The 14,245-nt window shown below is 44.3% G+C and overlaps 1 protein-coding gene across 1 annotated transcript in view; it reads left to right on the forward strand.

Moving 5' to 3' along the window:
* The first annotated feature begins 351 nt into the window (after positions 1-351).
* The window catches only part of aacs (acetoacetyl-CoA synthetase), a 56,423-nt gene continuing 42,529 nt past the window's right edge, over positions 352-14,245 (forward strand). The window contains exons 1-4 of the mRNA XM_029718000.1: positions 352-630; positions 1,847-1,950; positions 2,468-2,588; positions 4,914-5,027. Coding sequence (XP_029573860.1) covers positions 498-630; positions 1,847-1,950; positions 2,468-2,588; positions 4,914-5,027 — 472 coding nt within the window. The 5' untranslated portion in view covers positions 352-497. The remainder of the gene's footprint in view (positions 631-1,846; positions 1,951-2,467; positions 2,589-4,913; positions 5,028-14,245) is intronic.

Consider the following 14,245-nt stretch of genomic DNA (forward strand, 5'->3'; position numbering starts at 1 on the left):
GTGCACATGCCACGCATGCATTTTGCTCTCTCAAGAAACAGCCTGCCATTAAAATCCCTTTGGAACAGTGGGTCAATAATTCTGATGCGAAACGACAGGTACACCATCCCTTGCCACCAGTGATTGAGGAAAATTACTTTTGTAATGCAATTTACTCGTTTTTTTTTGTACAGTTTGTATATAATAATCATGCACAATCCGAGGATATTGGTTAGATATCACACTGGTTTAACACTAAATTGATTTATTACGGAATAAATAGATTGCGCCTTTAAGCGGAAGGATACTGGGGGTTAATAGTGACAGCCGCGTCACCCCTCGGTGGGAGGGATCTTAACTGGGTTTATCCTCGCTGCTTGTCCGCATGGAATGACAGTCCAATCTGGCCTTCTGTCTCATAGTCATACTGCAAGTGTGCTGCCTGTTTTAGCTACAGTAGCTAGCTAGCTATAAAGGACGACAGACTCATTTTTTTTTTAACCGAGGCGACAACAACAATGTCCAAAGACACCGAACGTACGAGCGAGAAGATAATGGAGTCGAAGGTATTATGGTACCCAGACTCAAAGAAAAACACACAGATGGACCGATTCAGGACACAGGTGAACAGAGACTTTGGGCTTAACCTAGGTGAGTGACCCGGCGAAGGGAGCAGCTTTTCAGACGGCGACAGTCATGCTAGTCACCTCTAATTTAACGTTATACATTCGTACCAATCGATTAATTTATTTTGCTAGGGAGAATCAACCCACTGCATCATTAGCTAATGTAGCTATGTGCATATTTATAATATTGCTACATGCTAGTCTAAGTACTGTAGTTGCCCCACGATGGAGCTGTCATCATTTCCAATCGTTTTTTCACCATATATTTTTTTCCCATAGGCAATTTTAGAAACACTGTTTCATGTAGGCTTACTGTGGCGTGACGTTTTGATAACCATGCAAATCTCTCTCGGACAAGGTGATTTATCAATATATTCGGCTCTGCTGTATTTACTCTCAGATTAGAAAATACTAATTAGCGTCAAAGTAGACGTCATACAAAACAACAAATCCCTACAAGCTATCTCCAGCTGACACCTTTGCTAACAGGTATTGTGTCAATTTAAAACTTGCACAAGACCGTTTTCAGAATTGTCCAATTTATTTTTTATTTTTTGGTGGACAATTTATTAATGACTAACATTAGTTAATCCAGAAATTCTTACCTTCGTCTCGATTCGGCAGTCTCGTCCAAATCATGGCATTTGTAGTTCTTTATGACAGCCACATTAGCAGCGAGTTAGCATTTCATTTTGCGGGGGTGGTGAATACAGGTGAATATATTGATGTCACCTCGTCCTAGAGAGATTGACACAGTTATCTAAACATCACGCCAGGGTAAGCCTACACAAAACACATACCTTATTTTAAGTGTTTTTAAAATCCCGTATGTGGAAAATCGATTTGAACCATTTCCTTGTTTGACAGCTAGGTTTTCTGGGTATTATGAGGCATACTGTGGTTGTCTATGGTTATTGAACCAACCATGCCATGACAATGGTATATTCTGAATCAGGGGAGGATTGTGAACAATCAACACCTTTTTTTTTTTATTGTGTGAATTTTATATTTTTCAGAAGATTTAAATTGTAAAATGTTATTTTTGCTTGGTTCAATAGCTATTGACGAGGGAACCGAATATCCAATACAAAACTAACTTTACCCAGGTGCAAAACCAAACCATATACAAAATTGGGTAAAAAGTACATTCCTGTGTTTTTTTTAGTTTTTTTTGTCTAAAATGTGGAGCAGCTGGAGGACAAACCTCATGCTTGATCTCTCTGATGTCATTCCCCTTGCAGCCAACTACAATGACCTGTACCAGTGGTCTGTGGAGAGCTACCCTGAGTTCTGGGCTGAGGTGTGGCGTTTCTGTGGGGTAGTAAGCTCCAGGATGTACGAGGAGGTGTGTACCCACTGTTTCCTGGTGCCTATGTACATAACATTGAATAAGTGAATGAGTGTATCCTAAATGTCACCCTAATCTCTATAATAGTGCACTTCTTTTGACCAGGGTCCATAGGGCTCTGACAACTGTTTGGGACACAGACATTGCCTTTTTATTGTGCTTTTTCATCCATCTAGTGCAGTAACACCTTCAACAATGTGATCTCTCACAATTTGTGTAATTAAAGTGTTACAAAATACATACAGTAGGTGAAAATACAATGCTATGCAAACAATCAGATAATCTCGCATTCATCGTTGGACTGACTACTACAGTGCGTAGGCTATACTACATTATGATTGGTAGTGTTTATAAAGTTCTTTGGTGAGGGGGCCAATCGATTTATCTATTCAATCAGTTACTTATCAGTACCCTTGTGCTTAGAGCAGAGCAGTATTACGTTGTAGTCGTTATTCCCTTACTCCGGGGTTTGAATCATGTAGAACACTAGCCATTTCCCCCCCCTCTTCCTCAGGTGGTTGATATCTCCAAGAGAATATCGGATGTCCCAGAGTGGTTCAAAGGAAGCCGCATGAACTATGCTGAAAACCTGCTAAAGCACAAAGACCAGGACAAGGTGGCCCTCTATGCTGCTAGTAAGTACGGCTGAGGCCATTCAGTCAATTTATTAGGCTTTTTAAAAAAAAATATTGGTCAGTTTCCAAGGTCCCATTCATCTGCAGTTGAGTAAAAGTCCTAAATCAGCACCAGCACCCTGTGCTCCCAGCCATGTATGTATACTACAATTATTGTGCTTAAAAAATATATTTATAGCTAGTGCTCCAAGTATGAAATAAAGGGTCACAAAGAATTATAATGGCCATTAGAATATCAATCTTAATTCCCGCTGTTGCCACGCAAACTGTACATTTCTTTGGATAAAAATGTCTGCTAAATGGCATATCTTATACATATAGATAATTACTGAAGCACTGAGAAGATTATTCCAAAGGTCACCTTGCATTTCTTGACAACCCCGTCCAAAATAGTTTTGGGAATTGTGCGGTTTTATTTCCCCCAATAAGCTCTCTTAATTCAAAATGTCTTTGGCCGACGTCGGGTCAATACGGAATGCAGGGCAGTGTGATATGATTAGGATCCACAGGGCTTTCAGGCTCCTGCTCGCTCCTTGGGTTTTTAATATCCTGATGGCTATCCTCTTGTTATCATTCGGTGCAGTCTCCACCCCCGTCCACCGCCCGACCTCTGACCTCCTGTAAGTTAATTAGGAGAGTGCTATTACTCAGGTGGCACTGCACTACTACTTAATGTGTCCTGTATCAGCCCTGTACGCCAGAGCAGGTTCCCTGTATCAGCCCTGTACGCCAGAGCAGGTTCCCTGTATCAGCCCTGTACGCCAGAGCAGGTTCCCTGTATCAGCCCTGTACGCCAGAGCAGGTTCCCTGTATCAGCCCTGTACGCCAGAGCAGGTTCCCTGTATCAGCCCTGTACGCCAGAGCAGGTTCCCTGTATCAGCCCTGTACGCCAGAGCAGGTTCCCTGTATCAGCCCTGTACGCCAGAGCAGGTTCCCTGTATCAGCCCTGTACGCCAGAGCAGGTTCCCTGTATCAGCCCTGTACGCCAGAGCAGGTTCCCTGTATCAGCCCTGTACGCCAGAGCAGGTTCCCTGTATCAGCCCTGTACGCCAGAGCAGGTTCCCTGTATCAGCCCTGTACGCCAGAGCAGGTTCCCTGTATCAGCCCTGTACGCCAGAGCAGGTTCCCTGTATCAGCCCTGTACGCCAGAGCAGGTTCCCTGTATCAGCCCTGTACGCCAGAGCAGGTTCCCTGTATCAGCCCTGTACGCCAGAGCAGGTTCCCTGTATCAGCCCTGTACGCCAGAGCAGGTTCCCTGTATCAGCCCTGTACGCCAGAGCAGGTTCCCTGTATCAGCCCTGTACGCCAGAGCAGGTTCCCTGTATCAGCCCTGTACGCCAGAGCAGGTTCCCTGTATCAGCCCTGTACGCCAGAGCAGGTTCCCTGTATCAGCCCTGTACGCCAGAGCATGTTATGACTTGGATAGCTTTGCATACACTAACTATAGCCCTATTCTGTGTAATTTGGTCTGGTAAAGCATGGGACTAATATTACAAGAGAACGTTGGTTATGTATTTATTACCCCGGAACGCCCATTATTCCAGAGGATGATTCGGACTGGATTCGTGTTTTTTCCAAACTGACCCCCTGTAATTAACTTTTTACAAATGTTTTATTAAATGGACAGTTCTGACTGAAGCCTGGACGTTTTTATCTAGACATGAAGATATTTCAACATGTCTAAATCATAACAGGCAACACTGATAACTCCAGTTTGGCTCCCAAGTTTCTAAACCACACCAAAGCATCCTCGGTATTGTCGCCATAATATGTGGATTGAGGAAGTGTAATCATTAGGATAGTTTAGCGCTCTGCAGTACAGGACTTCCTAAATGGCCCCAGCCTGCAGATGCAGTTTAGCTCCGTTGTAATGCTGCTTTGCGATGTATTAACAACAAGGGTTACGTTAAATAGGCGCATTTGGAGATGTTCAATTCATTGGCACCAAACCTATAAGCAAAAGCATTCACTGAAAGGCTCTTCATATATTGGCTATGCGCAGCACTTTGTTTTTAAGCTCCATTTATCAAATCAAGTTACTGTTTTTCTTGCTGAAACTGCGAGAAACACCTGTTAAACATTTCTCTCAAAACACATGGATGTCGATTCAGACGGGACTAGTATTATCTGAGGACCTAGGAGTAAGTCGATTCAGACGGGATTTAACTTACGGATGTGCTGATTTGTGCTCGTGCACCTAGGTTATGTAATTGTCTCCACCAGTAAAACTAATCCAGTGTGAATAGGGCTTTCGTTTCTGTCTACTTCTCATTTTGTCTCACTATCCTCTCTCACGGTCTCTTTCTCCTCTCCTCTCTCTTTAAGCTGAGGCAAATGACGAGATCACCAAGGTGACTTTCGGGGAGCTGAGGCGCGATGTGGCGCTGTTCGCCGCCGCCATGAGGAAGATGGGTGTCGGGACAGGCGACAGAGTCGTGGGTGAGTCACCATGCAGCATTACCATCAAACCCCTACTCTGACACAAAGGTCAAGAGGAGAGGCTCTCTGTCTGACAAAATGACAGTGTGACAGTCCAGCTAGAAACATGCACACCACGCCACAAATCAGCCCGACTCTTCGTCAAGCACTAGGCCCTGCGTCTGAAATGGCACCCTACACCTAGTGCACTACTTTTGACCGACCAGGGTCCATAGGGAGAGTCCTACTATCATCTCCCCTTCTCCCTCACTCTGGGCCCCCTGCACGGAGCTTGTCAGACCTTCTCTTCTGCAATTGGTCAAGGAACACCCCAGCCTGCTGTATCCTGACCTGTGATTGGTGCAGATTTTAACCCCCCCCTCTGTCTATATAGAGGCCTTTGTTGGCATGGGGTGACTGAAGCAAATTCTAAATGGCCCTATTCATCCATCCCTGCTCCCCACTGCAGTAGAACGCTGTAATATAACGCAGCCAGTCTAACATGTTTTACCCGACTAGTCCTACTTGAAGAGCTGGTTTACTTTGATCCAAAGCAATATGTTTTGGTATGGGACTCAAACCCAGTGTCCTGGCGTTGCAGCAATATGTTTTGGTATGGGACTCAAACCCGGTGTCCTGGCGTTGCAGCCCCATGTTTTGGTATGGGACTCAAACCCGGTGTCCTGGCGTTGCAGCCCCATGTTTTGGTATGGGACTCAAACCCGGTGTCCTGGCGTTGCAGCAATATGTTTTGGTATGGGACTCAAACATGGGGCTGCAACGCCAGGACACTCATGCATTGCTTGCTGTTTGGGGTTTTAGGCTGGGTTTCTGTACAGCACTTTGAGATTTCAGCTGATGTACGAAGGGCTATATAAATACATTTGATTTGATTTGAAACCCGGTGTCCTGGCGTTGCTGTACCAACTGAGGCAGACCGGACCAGCTTCCCTCTTCACAAGACACTAGTATTTATTAAAGACGTTGCTTCCAGGAATAGTACTTCTATTCAGTTAATCCAACTCCGTTTGCTGCGCTGTATACACAGGAATACACACACACACACACACCCCCCCCCCACTGGCGTACCGGACGCCCCCGCAAGGCGGGGGGGCCCTCAAGCTCTAGGGGTCTGTTATGCACTTGTAAACGACATCTATCTTATTTTTTTATAAATCATTTTGACACTAACCCTCCAAAAAGTAATTCAGAAACCTTTTTTAATTTCCATATGTACCAGGAAACTAAGGGTTTATTTTTTTGGGTGGTTCAGGAATGTGACCAATCAAAGTAAAGGGATATGGGTGTACAAATGTCGTGGTTAAGGCAACGAAGGCGCCAGTGTTCAAAAGCTCATATCAGACCGAGAGCCTAATGTTTTAGTTTAGGAAATTCTATCTCCACAGAAGCGACAGTTACAGGGATGGTTAAAAACAGCTTGGTTGCCGTAAGAACATCAGGGGAAACTGTCCAGAAGGGAGGTGTGCTTCAAAATACAGCAGTTCTGCAGCATCTTTAGTTGAGCCTCTCATTCTCCTTAACTGCCGGCCTCAACACGTTACGGAAAGAGATTATCCATATCAGAATCTCTGAGACAGGTCATCTGGACATTCAGTAAATTGGCAGATGCAAACAGATCATATTTAGCAGATCTTGAGGGCTCATACTTGTGAACCAGCATTTGATTTGTGTGGTTGCAACAGTCCCTTATCTCTGGTATATCTTGGCATGCATCATTCAAGATAAGTTTAAATTGTTTGCAGCGCAATAGACATAATGCACAATGTCTCAGGAAAGAATGTCTGGGTTGGCAATACTCAGTATAGAAAACATTCAGGACCTGCAACTTGGACCTACAGGCTATGGTGAAAACATTTGCACGCAAAAATGTAAGACGACGCAGTAGCATACTGTAGCTACTATCTGCCTTTACATAGACAAAAAGAGTGACAACCACAGACGGAGAGCTTTTTAAGAGAAAGTATTAGAGACACAGAGAAGCAGCCAGGAGGACTTCTCAAGTTTACCTTAATTTTTGCACATTTGTGTAGGCTATTAGCCAGACAACCTGCTGAGTTCAACTATAAATAGAAGCTACATTTATCCTCAAGCTGACTACTTTTTTCCCCTCATTGTTAGCCTATTTGATGTGTAATTTTTATTCAAGTTTATAAATAGAAGCTAAATACTGCATACATCTATAGATAGTAGGCTACACTACATAATAAAACAATCCCGAGTAAGCTGGTGTTTTGAGGGTAGACTGACTGTATTATTTGGCGTTAATAGACGGGTTTTACGCACAACAACTTTCTATTCAAGCTGGAAGAGTGTGTGAGGACAACTCGAATCATGCAGGGTCAGGTAGGCTATATAGGACAGTTTATTATACACTGCTCAAAAAAATAAAGGGAACACTTAAATAACACAATGTAACTCCAAGTCAATCACACTTCTGTGAAATCAAACTGTCCACTTAGGAAGCAACACTGATTGACAATAAATTTCACATGCTCTCAATAGACAACAGGTGGAAATTATAGGCAATTAGCAAGACACCCCCAATAAAGGAGTGGTTCTGCAGGTGGACCACAGACCACTTCTCAGTTCCTATGCTTCCTGGCTGATGTTTTGGTCACTTTTGAATGCTGGCGGTGCTTTCACTCTAGTGGTAGCATGAGACGGAGTCTACAACCCACACAAGTGGCTCAGGTAGTGCAGCTCATCCAGAATGGCACATCAATGCGAGCTGTGGCAAGAAGGTTTGCTGTGTCTGTCAGCGTGGTGTCCAAAGCATGGAGGCGCTACCAGGAGACAGGCCAGTACCTCAGGAGACGTGGAGGAGGCCGTAGGAGGGCAACAACCCAGCAGCAGGACCGCTACCTCCGCCTTTGTGCAAGGAGGAGCAGGAGGAGCACTGCCAGAGCCCTGCAAAATGTCCTCCAGCAGGCCACAAATGTGCATGTCTGCTCAAACAGTCAGAAACAGACTCCATGAGGGTGGTATGAGGGCCCGACGTCCACAGGTGGGGGTTGTGCTTACAGCCCAACACCGTGCAGGACGTTTGGCATTTGCCAGAGAACACTAAAATTTACAAATTTGCCACTGGCACCCTGTGCTCTTCACAGATGAAAGCAGGTTCACACTGAGCACATGTGACAGTCTGGAGACGCCGTGGAGAACATTCTGCTGCCTGCAACATCCTCCAGCATGACCGGTTTGGCGGTGGGTCAGTCATGGTGTGGGGTGGCATTTCTTTGGGGGGCCGCACAGCCCTCCATGTGCTCGCCAGAGGTAGCCTGACTGCCATTGGGTACCGAGATGAGATCCTCAGACCCCTTTTGAGACATATGCTGGTGCGGTTGGCCCTGGGTTCCTCCTAATGCAAGGTAATGCTAGACCTCATGTGGCTGGAGTGTGTCAGCAGTTCCTGCAAGAGGAAGGCATTGATGCTATGGACTGGCCCGCCCGTTCCCCAGACCTGAATCCAATTGAGCACATCTGGGACATCATGTCTCGCTCCATCCACCAACGCCACGTTGCACCACAGACTGTCCAGGAGTTGGCGGATGCTTTAGTCCAGGTCTGGGAGGAGATCCCTCAGGAGACCATCCGCCACCTCATCAAGAGCATGCCCAGGCATTGTAGGCAGGTCATACAGGCACGTGGAGGCCACACACACTACTGAGCCTCATTTTGACTTGTTTTAAGGACATTACATCAAAGTTGGATCAGTCTGAAGTGTGGTTTTCCACTTTAATTTTGAGTGTGACTCCAAATCCAGACCTCCATGGGTTGATAAATTGTATTTCCATTGATTATTTTTGTGTGGTTTTGTTGTCAGCACATTCAGCTATGTAAAGAAAAGTTTTTAATAAGATTATTTCATTAATTCAGATCTAGGATGTGTTATTTTAGTGTTCCCTTTATCTTTTTGAGCAGTGTATATACAGTTGAAGTTGGAAGTTCACATACACCTTAGCCAAATACATTTAAACTCAGTTTTTCACAATTACTGACATTTAACCCTAGTTAAAATTCCAGTTAGGATCACCACTTTTTATTTTAAGAATGTGAAATGTCAGAATAATAGTAGAATGATTTATTTCAGCTTTTTATTTCTTTCATCACATTCCCAGTGGGTAAGAAGTTTACATACACTCAATTAGTATTTGGTAGCATTATCTATAAATTGTTTAACTTGGGTCAAACGTTTCAGGTAGCCTTCCACAAGCTTCCCACAATAAGTTGGGTGAATTTTGGTCCATTCCTCCTGACAGACCTGGTGTAACTGAGTCAGGTTTGTAGGCCTCCTTGCTCGCACACGCTTTTTCAGTTCTGCCCACAAATTTTCTATGGGATTGAGGTCAGGGCTTTGTGATGGCCACTCCAATACATTGACTTTGTTGTCCTTAAGCCATTTTGCCACAACTTTGGAAGTATGCTTGGGATCATTGTCCATTTGGAAGACCCATTTGTGATCAAGCTTTAATTTCCTGACTGATGTTTTGAGATGTTGCTTCAATATAGCCACAATTTTTCTTTCCTCATGATGCCATATATTTTGTGAAGTGCACCAGTCCCTCCTGCAACAATGCACACCGACGACATGATGCTGCCACCCCCTTGCTCCATGGTTGGGATGGTGTTATTCGGCTTGCAAGCATCCCCCTTTTTCCTCCAAACAAAACGATGGTCATTATGGCCAAACAGTTCTATTTTGTTTCATCACACCAGAGGACATTTCTCCAAAAAGTACGATCTTTGTCCCCATGTGCAGTTGCAAAACGTAGTCTGGCTTTTTTATGGCGGTTTTGGAGCAGTGGCTTCTTCCTTGCTGAGCGGCCTTTCAGGTTATGACGATATAGGACTCGTTTTACTGTGGATATAGATACTTTTGTACCTGTTTCCTCCAGCATCTTCACAAGGTCTTTTGCTGTTGTTCTGGGATTGATTTGCACTTTTCGCACCACTGTACGTTCATCTCTAGGAGACAGAATGCGTCTCCTTCCTGAGCGGTATGACGGCTGTGTGGTCCCATGGTGTTTATACTTGCGTACTATTGTTTGTACAGATGAATGTGGTACCGTCAGGCATTTGGAAATTGCTCCCAAGGATGAACCAGACTTGTGGAGGACTAATTATTTTTCTGAGGTCTTGGCTGATTTCTTTTGATTTTCCCATGATGTCAAGCAAAGAGGCACTGAGTTTGAAGGTAGACCTTGAAATACATCCACAGGTACACCTCAAATTGACTCAAATGATGTAAATTAGCCTATCAGAAGCTTCTAAAGCTATGACATTCTTTTCTGGAATTTTCCAAGCTGTTTAAAGGCACATTCAACTTAGTGTAAACTTCTGACCCACTGGAATTGTGATACAGTGAAATAATCTAATTGTAAACAATTGTTGCAAAAATTACTTGTCATGCACAAAGTAGATGTCCTAACCGACTTGCCAAAACTATAGTTTGTTAACAAGAAGTTTGTGGAGTGGTTGAAACACTTAGGTTGGAGTCATTAAAACTAGTTTATGTGAACTTCCGACTTCAACTGTATAGATAAAAATACACACACACACAGTGTATTCGGAAAGCATTCAGACCCCATGACTTTTTCCACATTTTGTTACGTTACAGCCTTATTCTAAAGTTGATTAACAATTAATTTTTTTCTCAATCTACACACAGTACCAATACCCCATAAAGACAAAGCAAAAACTGGTTTTAGACATTTTTGAAAATGTATTAAAATTAAAAAACTGATATCACGTTTTACATACGTTTTCAGACCATTTTACTCTGTACTTTGTTGAAGCACCTTTGGCAGCGATTACAGCCTCGAGTCTTCTTGGGTATGATGCTACAAGCTTGGTACACCTGTATTTGTGTGGCTTCTGGACAATTCTCTGAAAGTCCTTGAGTGGCCCAGCCAGAGCCTGGACTTAAACCCAATCTGACATCTCTGGAGAGACCTGAAAGTAGCTGTGCAGCGACACTCCCCATCCAAAATGACAGAGCTTGAGAGGATCTGCAGAGAAGAATGGGAGAAACTCCCCAAATACAGGTTTGCAAAGCTTTGTAGCGTCATACCCAAGAAGACTCGAGGCTGTAATCGCTGCCAAAGATGCTTCAACAAATTACTGAGTAAAGGGTCTGAATACTTATGTAAACGTGATATTTCAGTTTTTTTCTTACAAATTTGCACAAATGTAGAAAAACCTGTTTTTGCCTTGTCATTATGGTGTATTGTAGGTAGATTGGGGGTGTTCCCAGACATATTTATTGTTGGTTAAAAATGACAACCAAATAGATAACAATAAACATTTATCCATTAACTGAAGCAAAGCTATAGGCTACATGCCCTGGCACCACGGAAATCCATGGGATTGATTAGCTAAATGACTCTAGTCTCTGCTACTTTATGTGAGGGTCCATTTAAGGTGAGGTCAGTGGGACTGTGTAATAACCACGTCCTCTCCTTCCTGACTCGGTCCTCTTCGCCCCACCCCCACTCTACTTCCTGAGTCATGCTATTGTCATACTACGTGTGTATCACAGGAGGTTGGTGGCACCTTAATTGGGGAGGACGGGTTGTGGTAGTGGCAGGAGTGGAATGTTGGGAAGGTATCAACAACATCAAACACGTGGTTTCCATGTGTTTGTCTTTCCATTAACTCAATTCCAGACATTATTATGAGCCGTCTTCTCCTCGCGTGTGTGTGTGTGTGTGTGTGTGTGTGTGTGTGTGTGTGTGTGTGTGAGAGAGATGCTCAACAAAGGGACTCCTGCAGATGGAAATGAGATGTAACTAAGTATGGTGCACTATTTTGGTTTGCACGGTCCCTGATTTAAATTTTTTTTTTTTAAATAAATAAACAAACTAGCCTAGTAAACTATAAAGTAGATGTGGAAGAAGCTAAGCTCCCATTATGCTGTCAATCCATTATGTAACAAGCTCTGAAGTTTCCCCTTAGGTACAGATCTAGGATCAGCTTCCCCTCCCCCAATCCTGACTTTAACCATTTAGTTGGGGGAAATACAAAACTAACCCAAGATCAGTGTAGGGGCAGTTTCACCCTATGCCACGTAACAAGCCAAGATGACCGACATGGGCTAGTCTGCTAGTTCTGTGGTAGTTTCAGTAGGAGAGCTGAACAAACCTTTGGAATCACAGAAAAAGATCAACCACTGTGATTTTGTATTATTCTTTTTAGAGATGGTCTCTTCCTGCTGTTCTGTGTTGTCATTGGGTTTTCAATTTGTCTATAATAGTCTTCAATCATCGTTCAAATTGTCCAGTGCAATCCTAAAGATAGCCGAAGCAGAATATCATAACACTACTCAACCTGTAGGTGTACTGTATCTGCACAGTGTACGGTAAACCATAATTGGTGACGTGTGTGTGTGTGTGTGTGTGCGTGCTGTAATACTGTGCGTGTGCTGTAATACTAGGTGTATTTCTGTGTCTACTTTAATACTTGGTGTGTGTGTGTGTGTGTGTGTGTGTGTGTGCGTGCTGTAATACTAGGTGTGTGTCTGTGCTGTAATATTAGGTGTGTGTGTACGTGCTGTAATACTAGGTGTATCTGTGTGTGCTGCAATACTAGGTGTATCTGTGTGTGTGTGTGTGTGTGTGTGTGTACGTGCTGTATCTCTCTGTGTGCGTGCTGTAATACTAGGTGTGTATCTCTCTGTGTGTGCGTGCTGTAATACTAGGTGTATTTCTGTGTGCTGTAATACTGTGTGTGTGTGTGCTGTAATACTAGGTGTATCTCGTGTGTGTGTGTGTGTGTGTGTGTGTGTGCTGTAATACTAGGTGTGTGTGTGCTACGTGTCCTTGTCCCACTGTTTGATAAAGTGTGGACTTCCTTTTCAGTGTGGGGGGGGGAAGAGAGATATAACCACTCAGCAGATGAAACCAGTCAAGGTTTATGGCTGCAGTCAAAACACACCTCTCCATCTATCCTTCTAGAAATGAACCCCTCAGCTGCAGACGGTGCTGGTTCTCACTGTTCTCTCCTTCATTTAACCCTGTGTGTGTTACATAGAAATGTCATTCTGGTTCTGTGGTGTGCCACTAGACCTACGTCTTTAATATCATATGTTAACTGCAGAACAATTCATTTGGTAAGAGAAACATGAATACATTACTGGGTGTATTGCTGACTAAGTTCCAGTTAAATGTGTTTTTAGCAGAAGCCTTTGGAAGATGTATATGTAAACTCAGTAAAACAAAGAAACGTCCTCTCACTGTCATGCGTTTATTTTCAGCAAACTTAACATGTGTAAATATTTGATTGAACATAAGATTCAACAACTGAGACATAAACTGAACATGTTCCACAGACATGTGACCAACAGAAATGGAATAATGTGTCCCTGAACTAAGGGGGGGGGTCAAAATCAAAAGAAACAGTTTATCTGGTGTGGCCACCAGCTGCAATGTACTGCAGTGCATCTCCTCCGCATGTACTGCACCAGATTTGCCCGTTCTTTCTGTGAGATGTTACCCCACTCTTCCACTAAGGCACCTGCAAGTTCCCGGACATTTCTGGGGGGAATGGCCCTAGCCCTCACCCTCCGATCCAACAGGTCCCAGACGTGCTCAATGGGATTGAGATCCGGGCTCTTCGCTGGCCATGGCAGAACACTGACATTCCTGTCTTGCAGGAAATCACTCACAGAACGAGCAGTATGGCTGGTGGCATTGTCATGCTGGAGGGTCATGTCAGGATGAGCCTGCAGGAAGGATACCAAATGAGGGAGGAGGATGTCTTCCCTGTAACGCACAGCGTTGAGATTGCCTGCAATGACGACAAGCTCAGTCTGATGATGCTGCGACACACCGCCCCAGACCATGACGGACCCTCCACCTCCAAATCGATCCCGCTCCAGAGTACAGGCCTCGGTGTAACGCTCATTCCTTCGAACGATAAACGCGAATCCGACCATCACCCCTGGTGAGACAAAACCGTGACTCGTCAGTGAAGAGCACTTTTTGACAGTCCTGTCTGGTCCAGCGACGGTGGGTTTGTGCCCATAGGTGACATTGTTGCCGGTGATGTCTGGTGAGGACCTGCCTTACAACAGGCCTACAAGCCCTCAGTTCAGCCTCTCTCAGCCTATTGCGGCCAGTCTGATCACTGATGGAGGGATTGTGCGTTCCTGGTGTAACTCGGCAGATGTTGTTGCCATCCTGTACCTGTCCCGCAAGTGTGATGTTCGGATGTACCGATCC

The sequence above is a fragment of the Salmo trutta genome, chromosome 27 (assembly GCF_901001165.1).
Source record: "Salmo trutta chromosome 27, fSalTru1.1, whole genome shotgun sequence".
NCBI lineage: Eukaryota > Metazoa > Chordata > Actinopteri > Salmoniformes > Salmonidae > Salmo > Salmo trutta.